The sequence below is a fragment of the Colletotrichum higginsianum genome, chromosome 10 (genome assembly GCF_001672515.1).
Source record: "Colletotrichum higginsianum IMI 349063 chromosome 10, whole genome shotgun sequence".
Taxonomy (NCBI): Eukaryota; Fungi; Ascomycota; class Sordariomycetes; order Glomerellales; family Glomerellaceae; genus Colletotrichum; species Colletotrichum higginsianum.
Genome location: NC_030962.1, coordinates 1,336,370 through 1,349,023, shown reverse-complemented (window position 1 = coordinate 1,349,023; position 12,654 = coordinate 1,336,370). Strand labels below are relative to the sequence as shown.

The window sequence follows — 12,654 nt, the reverse complement described above, 5'->3', positions numbered from 1 at the left end:
ACATGTCATCGTGTGTGCTTTTTGCAACAAACTATTCGACAACAGTATTAAAACCAATGTTCATATCAAGAACAGCTAGAGGGATGGCAGCCAGGCAATTATCTGCGTCACCGTTGATTACCGAACAGGCGCGCTGGGATGGTCCGCCGGAGTATCTCTACAAGCACCTGAAACGGTTTCCAATACTGTCCTTTTGAGCCAAAGACCAGCACTGGAATGAACCAAGAATAAGATGAATTTGTTTGGCATCAATCCAGACAGGGCGAACTTCATGGGAAGCATTTGTCTCTAAGGACTTCGTAAATTCTGTTCTGGGACTGATAAGAGGCCTCTACCATAGGTTGCACTGCAGGTGGCGGCCTGCAAGACATCATCCTGACGTACACAAGGGCCATCGGAACTTCTCCTTGGAATCTTTTACAGATGGCTCCGTTGTCGAAGGCCTACTCGTCACCGTCCTGTCTGGAAACCCCCTTCTCAAGGGAAAATTTGGACAGAATTACTCGGCCATGACGGGCCACATCTTTAACGAGGTGCCATCCTTGGAGGCGCCGCTTTTTGGCACTGACGAGGGTATGTTTTCGATAATCCGGGGAATTTTCCTTGCCAACCAGGAGCTGGTCATCGATCACCTCGTGAAGGGTCTCTGCCACGACCAAGATTCGACTGTCTGCCCCAGTTCGCAGCCAATTCCACTTCATAGCCAGTCTATGGTTAGCGTGCAACACCATCTTCACCTACCGGGCTGTCGGCAATGGAGTGTACAGACACGAGTTCTGAATTGGGCCGGGGATTCTCGGCGGCGTCTTCCCTACGTGGTTTATAAGAAGGCAGACGTGGTGGTCGAGGACGATTGTTGATAGACAGTCAGTTTGATCATGATGGTTGCGTTCTTCTAACTATTCTATGCTGACCTTTACTCCCTATTCATCATCACAGGACATCCTCCTGACCTCTTACCATTCACCACATCGCTGTGCAGTTTACTTATGTCCTCAGGCGACAGCTTGGCATCTTGCGCCACCGCCTCGTCGAACCTGGCTTCGGGCCCCCTGTTATCAGTCTTGGCCTCTTTCTTGACCACGCCCTCCGGGGCGATCTGTCTAAACATCTGCAGCGAGTCGAACCAAGTGTCTACGGCCTGCAAGCGGAGCTGATCGTCAACCCTCGCGATTGTCACGCCTTCAATGTCGATGGGTCCTCCATGAGCCTTGGCTGTGACTTTGTCTCCTTTGCTGAAGAAGGGAACGCTCATGTCAGCCTCTTCCATTGATACGGAATCTCAACAGGTAGGAATGAAGACTCCAAGACTTACTCGTTAAATCCCACGTAGTCGTTCTTCATGTACCCCCAGTGACGCCACCTGAAAGCCACACAGGGCGGGCCGCTGTAGACCTCAAGGACCTCCCACGCGAAGTTGGGCATCATCCTTTTGAAAGTCTTGTGGCTCGATGCGAAGTCGGAGTAGTCGGGACTGTAGTACTCGTTGGGCGTGATGACGGCGTTGTAAGTGCCGACCTTGAGCATGTGCTCGCCCGTCTGCGGCGGGCCCCCGTTGACGGAGAAGGTGTATTTCGCGTGGTCGACGGTCCGCCAGTCCTCAAGCCGTGTCTTGAAAGAGGCCTCGACCTCCCAGTTCTTGACCAAGTTCTCCACGATCTCTTCGAGGCTGCCAGCCTTGTGGCTCATCTTCTTGCCTGGGGACAAAGTGTCAGCTCACAAGATAAGGTGGCAAACCCCCGGAAGCGACTCACCCTCCCTCCAGACCTTGCGAGTTTTTGTGTAGTCTGGCGCTCTGCCGTATCTCCACTGGACCCCTTCATCGTCGAAAACGGCGTTTGGCGTCGTGACATAATCCGGCAACGCGGCACGGCCCGAGGCAGCGGCCTCGGGCGTCGGGTCCTGGGCGTTCACAAGAACCATGTTGATGAGGTGAAGTCCAACTTGGAGGGGAATCGACGGCTGAAGAGAAGCGTGTCTTCCTAATAAACTCTTGAAGAATCTGCCAGAGAGCGTCGTCGCACGGGAGGGTGAGATGTCTCAGATACGCGTGGATGGAGGAGAGACACGAGTGACGGGAAACAAAAAGCGCTTATGACCAGGTGGCGATGCCTCCCCCCGATCAAGCCCCCTCTCTTGAAACGCAAATCGCAACGGGAGAATACCGCGCCAAAAGTATCCCGTCAAAGTAACGTTTCCCGCCGCAGCAGCGGGGCACGTCTTTTCCGCGTTGGCAGATGGGACGGCGGACGAGGTTCGAACGTCCGAGCCCTCCCCAACCCAAGGCGAACGCACTCACTCACTCGAAGCGTCGCAGTGTAGAACAGCCTGGAACCGGCTGGCTGAGGGTGCCAAAGCGGGACAAGGGCGTCGTTACACGGCGGCGGCCGCGGCGAGCAGACCGGTTCGGGTTCTGCGATTTAATTTGCTGGCTGGCGTCCCGGGAAGCGAATCTTTGGCTCATCTGACTTGGTCAACAAATTGATCTGATTCAGACGTTCCGATCACGTAGGAGAATGGGAACCTGCATATTACCGAACAAGGAGGATACCGAAGCCATTCGATGTGCGAAGGTTCCTCTGAGTCGGGAATCCGTTGTCAGACGTGACCCGATGCTACAGTCGGTGCGCGCGAGGTGATGGGGGGCTATTATCCAAGAGATTGCCTACCAACGGCCTCAAGTGATCCTTATATACCCATTGATGTCGAAGTACCAAAATCCTCACCGACGTTTCCGTAATGCTTTAATTTTCTGAAGGAAAGAAAAAAAAAAGACAAAAAAAACACCCCTCCCCTAAAAAAAAAAAAAAAAAAAAAGAGGGAGAAGCGAGAATGTTGGCACTTGTTGAGCGGAATGCAGGGAGAAATAAGGGAGGCTGCGATCCCGGCACCCCATTGGGCGCCTCAGAGTTAATAATCGGCCAGATCGACGAATCGATCAAAACCCCAAGTGTGTCTCTCCTCGTCTGAGTAGCCCCAATGTCTTTGATTTATCAGGCCTGTTATGGCTTTTGATGTAAGTGTCTCAGTGCGAGGGCCACGCGTGTGTAGAGAGCAGGCAACTTTCCGAAGCGGCGGCGGCCAATCGCCCACGAGATCCAGAGACATTTGAGCCGATCTGGAGTCGGTGGCTCGCACAAGAAGAAACGAGTTGGCGTGCTAGTCTCACTCGGCCTCGTGGTCTGGCACGCTGGGAAAGTGAATCAACGCACTTCGCCACGCGACAATGGGGCATGCATCCTGCACCAATCCGAGTCCCATCATCATCGACGTCGTCGTCGTTGTCGTCGTAGTCGTAGTCGTCGTTGGGACGGGAGACATCTCAACCCAACCGAACCCCTGCTCCCGACTCGTGGGAAAAAGCCACAGAAAAGCCTGTGCTTGAGACAGAAGAGCAATCCCGCTCATGGGCTCTGTGGTTGGCGGAAGATAGCATCCATGACTGCAGAGTCGAGATTGGCGTGCCTGGCCGAGCGAGAGGACATTCCGATGGAGTCGATCCTCGCCAGTACAGGATGTTTTGAAGCCTGCTGTTCAAACGTGAAGGAATGACACCTCTGCACCCGTCTTCCTTGGGAGACGAAGAACCTACTGGATGGGGGTCTAGACCCGGACCGAGGCTCGGATGAGGTGTGATGTTTACCAGTCCGGGGCAGATTGGCACTCACGCCAGACTCTTCCCTGACAAGTAATACATCGGAAGCTATCGGCGTTGTCCGGCCGCCCGGCTCTGCATCCATCTCCTGACGAGGTGGGCACTGGATGTACCCAGCCAGGCATAGGCCACGTCCTGAGAACGGAACCAGTCTCCAACCGGCGTGGCACGGGACGAGACGAGCCCCTACCGGTGTGGCTGACAAACTTCCATTCCGCTGCGGATTCGTGGATTGCATGCTAGAAAAGACCGTCTTACAGAGCACAGAGCACATTAACGATTAAAGCAATGCTACAGTGGCCCTGGCTGAACATCAGTAAATTGCTGCTGCGTAATCAACTCCCTGCCGGAGCCTTAGAAGTAAGCAGTTTTGCTCGGTCTCGCAAAATCCTAACGATTGTGACCACTGACAGGCAGCGGACGCGTGCCCAACTCCGCCCTCCGCGTAGACCATCCTTGTACTCCCAGAGTGCTACCGCGCGGTAAGTTGGCGGTGCAATTAAAGCAGCTGCCAACCCAAGAAGTCATCCCCGCCCTGCTTGTGGAAACTCCTTGAATCCTTGATCGCTTTTGAGGCGGGAAAACACCGAAAGTAGTGACGATCGGTGGGGAATCTGCAGAGGCCGCTGTAACGACCTCATCGAAAGGGGGATTGCCCGATTGATCCTGGTAGGTAACCACTGTGTCGACTGTTGTTTAGTCAAGTGTTGAGCCTATCTCGGGCCCTTATCACCCTTTGGATCTGTCTGCAACCTTCCACAAGGAGCGGTCAGCAACCGAAGTGCTTCATATATCGGTACCATCGTACGCGGGCTTTTGTTTGTCCACACCCCACTGTCCACGAGATCTCGCAGCATCAATCTCACGTTGTGGTCTACATTTATAGTAGTTGGACAATAATGACGGATGCGAATTGCCTCCGTGGTTTTCGTCTGGTTCCCCGAAGAGTAAGGGCGGACATAAAAACGAGCGACTCCCAGAACAACATGATCACATTCGTGTCTTCGTTGTTGCACCAAAGTCTAAGCACAGTCAACCCTCCTTCTTAAGCCTTGACAACTCGGTAATTATACCAGAACCTCTCATCAACTCCAATCTACCCCGGGTCATCACAATGCAGCTCACCATCGCCACCCTTGCTGCTCTCGCCAGCTGCGCCGCCGCCCAGTTCTGCGGCGTCGTCACATCCCCCGTCCAAGGCTGGGTAGCTTGCTCGGTAGAGCAGTACCCCGTCATGGACGCCGAATGCAAGGCCATCGGCGGCACGGTGTCCGGCCACAACCAAGAGGTCGGAAACCCCAGCTCCAACTGCATCACGTACTGCAACAACGTTCCCACGGGTGGGCATGACAAGACCGGCAGCATCGCCGGCCGCCTCAGCTACCACGTCTACGTCGTCGACTCTTGCAACAGTTGCGGCTACTGCGGTGCTATCTAAGGCTGCCTGCAGGCGATCCTATGTACGAACGGAGGATTGGGACAAACGAACAACATACCGACTCGATCACAAGAAACTGTCACAGGTGATGGGAGAGGCAGTGGCGAAGAGACGATGTATGAATGGAAAGGAAAGGCTGTGTTACTCCAAATGTACAAAAGCTTTGTGTCAAACATTCATAAATGCTCTTTCATGAAACAACTTCTCCCATTGCTTTCCTGCAATAAAATATGTGTCCTTGGTCTTCAAGTAGGGCTACATCGATGTGTTTCAGAATGCTCGTGAAGAGTGCCACTGGAAATGACAAACTGGTGGCAAAATCCGGCGACAGGGCCAACTCGGATACGCGATGCCCTTCCTAAGCCGTCTTCCTGGACCGTACCGTGGCATAAAACTTGCGGGGCTTGACAAACCAAGCGTTATGGGTTTCCCAAGAGCAACCAGGCATGGCAGAAGGGCCTTCGAGCTTGAATTCAAAGTCGCGGATGATCCTGGGAATGAGCTTTGACATTTCCAGCATCGAAATATTCTTTCCCATGCAGGTCCTTGACCCCAAACCAAACTGCAGTCAAGATAAGTTAGCGACTAGTCCAGGGGGCATGGAGGCAACGAAGATTCGGTGGAACCTACAGGCATCCAGTTCCTATTCATCACGGACAGCCTGGCCTCGTCACTGATCAACCATCGATCGGGACGGAAGAGTTCAGCATCCTCTCCGAACAGGGCCTTGTTCCTGTGTTGGACCCAGCTATTGATGCCCACTATGGACTGCGGATAAGGGAAAGGGTTATCAGCCATCAAGAAAGCAGTGGATTTGAACGGGTGGATGTGACACTTACCCCCTCTGGAAAGAATCTTCCACCAATAGTGGCGCCACCTTCGGGCACGACCCTTTCCCAAGGCAATCCCACTGCTGGATGGACACGCAGCGCCTCTTTTATGACAGCTTGGAGGTAGGGCATCTTTTGGGTCTCTTTGAAAGAGGGCGCTTGCGAAAGCTCGCCACGGCGGGTGAAGTCGTCGATCTCCTCGCGCAGCCTGCCCATGCTGTCTGGGTTCTTGAGAAGGTTGTACAGAATGGCCGACAGGCTGATGCCGGTGGTGTCGGAGCCCGCGAACATATTCGATGCGCATCCAGTAAGAACGTGGAAATTGGAATATTCATCGGGGTTGTTGGAGTGTTTGGCCAGAAACTTCGAGAGAAACGTCTCGCCGACAGCCGCGCCGTCTTCTTGGTATGTGGCCTCGGCGACTGACTTTGGCGAAGCTCGCTCGTCCCCGATCGTCTTCCGGGTGAAGTCGATCACATACATACCAGTACCGCTACCGATGCGAGCATCGATCATGGCCAGTAACGGCATAGCGAACTTGTGCAGTGCCGGGAAGATTCCCATCATGCTCGCGTATAGGAGGTTGTTGTCGAGGTTGTCGATGACATTGGCAATGTCCTCTCCTCGATCCAGAAACCCGAGACGTTTTCCGTACGTCATCATGGCGATGGCATCGAATGCGAAACACTGAAACCAGTGACCGAAGTCAGCCGCAGTTCCGGCCTTGGAAAATTCGAGAAGTCGTTGGGAGAAGAGGGCGCCGCACTCGTTCAGGTAGGGCTCGTAATGAATAAGGGAGGCCATTGAGTACGCATTGGCGTAGAACCTCCTGGTGTGGGCGTGGTGCTTGATGTCCCGGTCCGCAAACATGTTCCACATGTCCTCGCTCGGCTGGAAAGTGGTGTAAAAGTCTGACTTTGGAAACTGCGTCCCATGACCGTAGATTGTCTTGGGTGACTCGGCGTCACTGAAACTGAATCGATTTGGACCGTAACGAACGATTGGGCCTGGCTCAAGCATGGGTTAATTAGCGAATTGTGTTATTGACTAGAGAACGAGATGTTGGCCATACCGAATCGCTCATGAAGCTGAACGTTGAGCTTTTCGAAGTTACCTCGCTTAACGCGATAGAAGTACCAAAGGTTTGTGAAGCGGGCTAGCCATGGCCCAGGCACTGAACGAAGGGGAGATCGAAACCATCGTATGAGGGTGATCGTGAGTTGGGCAAGTAATGCGAAAGCCCCGACGGCCAATACAAGGTGAGTGTTCATTATAACGAAACAGTATGCAATGTGAGTAGAGCTAGTCACTTCGATGGACGATGAAAAACAACAGTTGGCTGGTCCTCGAGCTTAGCATTGGGATGTATTCACAGTAGAAGACGAAGATATGCGCACCCTTTATATCCCACGATTCCTTGGAACAGGCGTCCGTTTGTGACAGTATCTTGACCAAGACATCCTCAAGACTGACAGGATGCGGACCAGGTTGTGAGACACGTAAAGGCGTACGGTATATAGCAGTAATTGGCTCGCTGGATAATGATACGAGTCATAGACAGGCCTTGAGGTTACGGGCAACGGAGACAAGTCGAGACTGAGCCACTACAATCCCGGCATCATGCCAATATTCCGGATACGGGGCAGACATTTTCGGTCCGCCATGTACACGCATGTAAGCGGGCCATCCAGCCTACTGTCGTTCCGTATGCGAGCGCACTCCCCCCCCAATAGCAACTTCAACGCGTCATTGAAGCCAAGATTGAAGGCAGGCGATGAGAGATCACAAACACTGTGATAGGCCACAACTTGAAGCGGGTAAAGGGGGGAATCCTTCCTGGACACTGACTGCTTCACCAGGTTGTAATTTTCCAGCTGGCATCATCCACATGTCTAGGATTTCAATCGCACATGGCTCTTCACTGCTGGTGAGTAGACGTCACATCTGGATGCGGGAAAGCCGGAGGTTGCAAATTGCCGAGACCGAAGACTGACCGCCTCCCGAAGTGCTCGCATCCAACCGGGTGGGACGGCCGAATACCAGGGTGAGGCGGGGGGATTACGGCAATTCCGTAGGGCCGACCCCCGAAAAGGCGTACGGCCAATAGCTCAGATTCGTGACACCTCAAGGCCTTATGATGTCTTGACAAACCTGATATTCACTGTCTGGCGCGAACTTCCTCTCTCTCGCCTCACCGTATCCAAAGTCTCTTCTAAGCCAAGACATGCTCACCGTCTGAACCAGGGATATCTCTTACGCTGGCTGCCTGGGTTCCGATGGACAGACTTTCTGCCAGGAGGGCGCATCGACCACCCATCCATCTCCTTCCCCGCCTTTCGAGATTTTTGGGGGGAGGCGTCCATAAAACCACGGTGCAAAACTTTGCCCAAGAGGTCTTGAAAGAGACCTCGCAGTTCACTGGGGCCGAAACCGGAAAGATTCTCGCACAGAGTAAATCCGGAGCCAAATGGAACTCGTCAAAGCACCCAGCCCAGCGTCTGGATTGAAATCTGGAGGCATGAGTTCGGAATGATGGACCGGATGACATCCATTCCCAATCCGTCAGTGGCAGTCGAATAGCCGTCTTGGCGTTGGACAGAAACCGTGGATTTTCCCCCTCGCCTCGAACTTGGGTCAGGTTACAGTTTGTGCTGATAGCGAATATGTGTATCTACAGTTACCATGCAGCAACTGTGGCCTATGTAGGCATCATGGCACAGTTAGTCGCTGCAAACCCCCATAACAAACAGGACATGCATGGCCAGATCGGCTGGTAGATATCCCAACTTACCAATGCCAACAAAATGCTTTGCCAACATACTCTGTCAATGATACGGCGGATGACGCTCCTGGTAGGGAACAAGAAGCATTCATTCACATGGTGCCCACGCTGAAATGGCGCTGTCCAAGGATACACGAACACCCTCTGATTGGAACTACGGATGTAAATGTGGTTAGACTGGAGTGAAAAAGATAGAAAGAAATGCTAACTTTGTTCAACATAACCATGTGCTTCTGTTGCAAATCATCGAGACACCCATCCCGAGATAAACAAACATGAAGAAAAATCGGACGCCAAGTTATCCCAAACACCTTCCGAATCACGTTAGACCACAACACATAATCGAAGGCAAAGCAACAAAGCGGGAAAACGCCAATCAGTGAGAATGGGTTTGGACGTTGCGTTCGAGCGTGTCCCGGCGGGAGGAGAGACGCATTGGCAAATCCTGCGGCTCGACGCTCAAACCCCGGAGACGACGTGCTATTCAAAGCTCGGCGCAGACAAACTCAAACGCTACAGCCGAGATCCCGCGTCATCAGTGCCCCCTTGTCCCTGCACTCGATTCCTTGATCGAGTGTGCACACTTGAATGCTGCATGTGGCTGAAGAGCAGCAACGATCCATTGAAAAACCATGTGCAGGCATGATTACAAACATATTGTTGTACACATATACCTCCTAAACCATCCATTCACTCCAATACGGGTTCTCTTGCCTACTCTTTACACAACGGGAGGAACAGCCAAATTGGAGGGGATCCTGCCCGCAGAGCCGCCAGCAACGTTCTTGGCCGGGACGTTCGTCTGCGACTGTCCAGCGGCCTGCCTGTAGGCTTGCACATCCGCATCCGCCTTACTGTTCGGGAGTCAGTGAGATTCAAAGTGTGTAGACAGACGTTTCCAGGCTCTCTTACGGGTTGATGATCATGACCATGCCCAGCTGGCAGTGCATGCCCTGGGCGCAGTACATGAGCATCGGCTCAGTGTTCTCGACCTGCACGTTGAAAGTGCCGATGGGAGACCCATCAGTAACGCCGGGGATGAAGCCAGAGTGGACGGCGTTCGGGTTTTGATCTTGGAGGGGTACGCATGGCGCCTGGGGGTTAGCGGCCTGGGTGACGGAGTGGTTGTTGGGCCAGAACTGGAACTGGACGATGTCGCCAGGGTTCGCCTTGACGATCTCAGGATAGAACAAGAGTGACTTCTCGCGGGTCGGACTGCCGACAAGGACGGGAATGACCTTGGGGTTGGGGGGTGCCGGGCCCGGCGGCGCAGGAGGCGCCTGACGTTCTGCAAACGAGTGAGCAACAGGTCAACAACAGACATACGGAACTGTTTGAAAACGAAGCAAGTCAACTTACCATTGATGGTGGCAGCAACGGAGGCTCCAACCATGGCGGAAAGATAAACAGCAAGGGTACCGAACTTCATTTTGACGGCTCGATGTGGTGGTGGTCGGTTCTTGGGTATCTGCTGGGTGGGGAACGGCTGCGGTAAACAATAGGCTATATGATTCTCGCAGAGACACACTACCTGAAAGAAACCCCTTTGGGGATGGTCGAGGAGGATCCTGCGATATTTAAGGTAACACCCTCGGCCTGCATGAGCCCAAACCAGCAACGCATTCGGGACGAGCACCAGCAACACCCGCCCTGTCCATCAAAAGAACGAACCTTTCCCTCTCTTAAACTTCCGAACTGGGCAGACTTCTCCCGACCATGAGATCGACGAGCTGCCCAAGAAGCTAGACCTAAAACTCGGCGGGGTGGTCGCACTTGTGCAAGGGCGGCAACGAAGCTTGGGCTACCTCGAAAAAAGATGAGATGACCGAGCTGCTGCCCAATGAGAGTTGTGCCGTGCCTCAAACAAGCCATGTTTCGTTTCTTCGGCCGTATAGCATACCGAAGTGTGCTTAGAAATTAGCATAAGAGACGAGCGAGTGCAGAAACTTTGCTGCTTAAACATTGGCAGAGTGGAAGCGGCTGAGCGGGGATCCCTACTTGCCCCTTTCGAATAGCTGGGAAGAAAACCTGGTCAGTCAAACGCTGTCTGGTCATGTCACGTACCCCCTCCCCCGGTTGGGACGACACACCTGCCAGAGGAGAAACCGTGGAACACAGTCATTTTCATAGTACACCCATCGACTCGGAATCCGGCTCAATGGCATTTCCCGTTGCCAGGACAGCGGGTGAAACGGTTGCGGAGTCGTTTCGAAGAGCGAACGGTGCGGGGGCGCAGGTTGGTTCTCGCAATCTGATTGTAGGGGGGGGGGGGGGGGGGGGGGCGTCTTCGAGCAACAAGAGCAAGGGTTCTACGGGAGATCGGCAAGGTACCCATCTAGTTTAGGAAGATGGAGGCGGTATCCTCGATAAACGCGGGCAAGACGTTTTGGGTATTGATGGCGTCAGTAGAGTTTTAGGACTGACGTTGATAGAGGTTCGATGTCAGCGAAAGCGTGAGCATTCTGTGATCGTGTAGGGAACGACTACATTACCCAATAAAGAAAGAAACACAAGCTCTTGAAACCATTGTCGTTTACTTGTGAAAGAGTGAAATTCCGAGTCCGTCGCCCCTCGAAGCCGACGGATGCCTCATTTCTGCCCGTCCCCGTCTCCGTCTATGGCCGTCTAACTCTGCGTCTCCGTCTACGGCTCTTTTCTCTTGACGCTCTTCCACTCGATGAAGACGCATCCAAAAATTGTCAAACATCCGAGGACGGTGGCGATCAAAAACACGTCACGGAGTGCTGTGCTTGCCGTGTTGTGAAATTTGATGATTCCGTCCACGAAATTCGGATAGATCCTCCGCATCGAACCCACAATCTTGGATGAATCAACGGTGAGCACCGAGTCTACACTGGGAACGTTTCGGTGGAGAGCGAACATAAGCCGCGAGTGAAAGATGTCTTGGATGACGGCGAGAAACACGGTGCTAACCAGACTCTGGAGGGCGATCAGAGGAGAAGTGGCCGGAGCCACGTCACGGCCCTCAAACACGGTCTGGACAGCTATTGGGGTCTGTTGTCCACTCAAGCCGATGCCTGTTCCCATGAAGATGACCGAAACGATCCTGAGGCAGGTATTAGAGCTTGAAGAGTTGTGGAAACGGAGAGAGCGGCCGTACTGATCAGAGGCCTGTGTTAGTTCTTTCGCTAAAGTAATTTATTAGAACCGCGCCCAGAGAGGAAATGACTGATGACGCGATTATTTGCGTAACATGATACCCAATGTGGCTTGTCTGAGAACAGTTCAACAGAGTCCAGCCTTATTTTAGAATCTCATCACTTATCTACTCACCAGAAACCCTGAAATGACAGTAGCCAAGGCCAATGATGTTGAAAATGCAAGGAGGTCAATGCCACTTTAGCAAGCGGAGTGATTGTCGACAGCCTGGAACCAGATGGGGATGTGGTAGAGTTTGATGAAAAGCATCGAAAACAATAAGAACATCAGCCAGCATGGGCAAGCCATCGAAGTCTGAAGAGAATTCAAAACGGAATCATTGCCTCATCTCCTTCTCTGAACTAAACAACTCTCAAGAGAGGGAAGCATACAGCAAACATGCACCAACACAGAATGGTGCGCCAGTTACCCCATGAGTACTCAGTTCCGCCCTACTGCAGTACGAGGAGTAGGCACATGATCCATGGAATAAAAAGCAACATACCGACAAAGTCGAGGATCTGAAAGAAACCGCGCGTTTCTTTGCATGTGGTAGAAGCTTCAGCAAGGAAGGCACAACAATGAATGTCACCTCCATGGGACGATTGATCCAGAAACACCATCCTGCCGGCTGTCAATCTCGGGCCACATCCCAGCGTAAAAAGAGGCGTATCATACACCAAGTAGCCTTTTCGACAAAGACGTCGTCAATCGGTAGGGAAATGTACTGGGAGATCCCGGCGGCCGTGTCGAATGCGGCCGTGAGTTGCGGACGTTGGTGTAGAGGCAT

The 12,654-nt window shown here is 53.0% G+C and overlaps 5 protein-coding genes across 5 annotated transcripts; 1 reads left to right on the top strand and 4 right to left on the bottom strand.

Annotated features, from left to right (window-relative positions):
* Positions 1-916: 916 nt before the first annotated feature.
* CH63R_13882 (uncharacterized protein) lies at positions 917-1,923 on the bottom strand (the record flags this gene model as incomplete). Its single annotated transcript, XM_018308856.1, has 3 exons — positions 917-1,235; positions 1,316-1,697; positions 1,755-1,923. 3 exons carry the CDS (start codon positions 1,921-1,923, stop codon positions 917-919), a joined length of 870 nt encoding a protein of 289 aa, XP_018151174.1.
* A 2,846-nt stretch (positions 1,924-4,769) lies between these two features.
* CH63R_13881 (uncharacterized protein) lies at positions 4,770-5,093 on the top strand (the record flags this gene model as incomplete). Its single annotated transcript, XM_018308855.1, has 1 exon — positions 4,770-5,093. The coding sequence occupies one exon, from the start codon at positions 4,770-4,772 to the stop codon at positions 5,091-5,093; it is 324 nt and encodes a 107-aa protein (XP_018151173.1).
* Positions 5,094-5,451: 358 nt separating this feature from the next.
* Positions 5,452-7,194, bottom strand: CH63R_13880 (Cytochrome p450 pisatin; the record flags this gene model as incomplete). Its single annotated transcript, XM_018308854.1, has 4 exons — positions 5,452-5,655; positions 5,724-5,861; positions 5,933-6,930; positions 6,996-7,194. The coding sequence occupies 4 exons, from the start codon at positions 7,192-7,194 to the stop codon at positions 5,452-5,454; spliced, it is 1,539 nt and encodes a 512-aa protein (XP_018151172.1).
* A 2,232-nt stretch (positions 7,195-9,426) lies between these two features.
* Positions 9,427-10,134, bottom strand: CH63R_13879 (Extracellular serine-rich protein; the record flags this gene model as incomplete). The annotated part of the gene is made up of 3 exons (XM_018308853.1): positions 9,427-9,559; positions 9,618-9,993; positions 10,065-10,134. 3 exons carry the CDS (start codon positions 10,132-10,134, stop codon positions 9,427-9,429), a joined length of 579 nt encoding a protein of 192 aa, XP_018151171.1.
* A 1,214-nt stretch (positions 10,135-11,348) lies between these two features.
* Positions 11,349-12,654, bottom strand: CH63R_13878 (AflT/aflT/transmembrane protein; the record flags this gene model as incomplete). Its single annotated transcript, XM_018308852.1, has 4 exons — positions 11,349-11,837; positions 12,000-12,063; positions 12,264-12,316; positions 12,514-12,654. 4 exons carry the CDS (start codon positions 12,652-12,654, stop codon positions 11,349-11,351), a joined length of 747 nt encoding a protein of 248 aa, XP_018151170.1.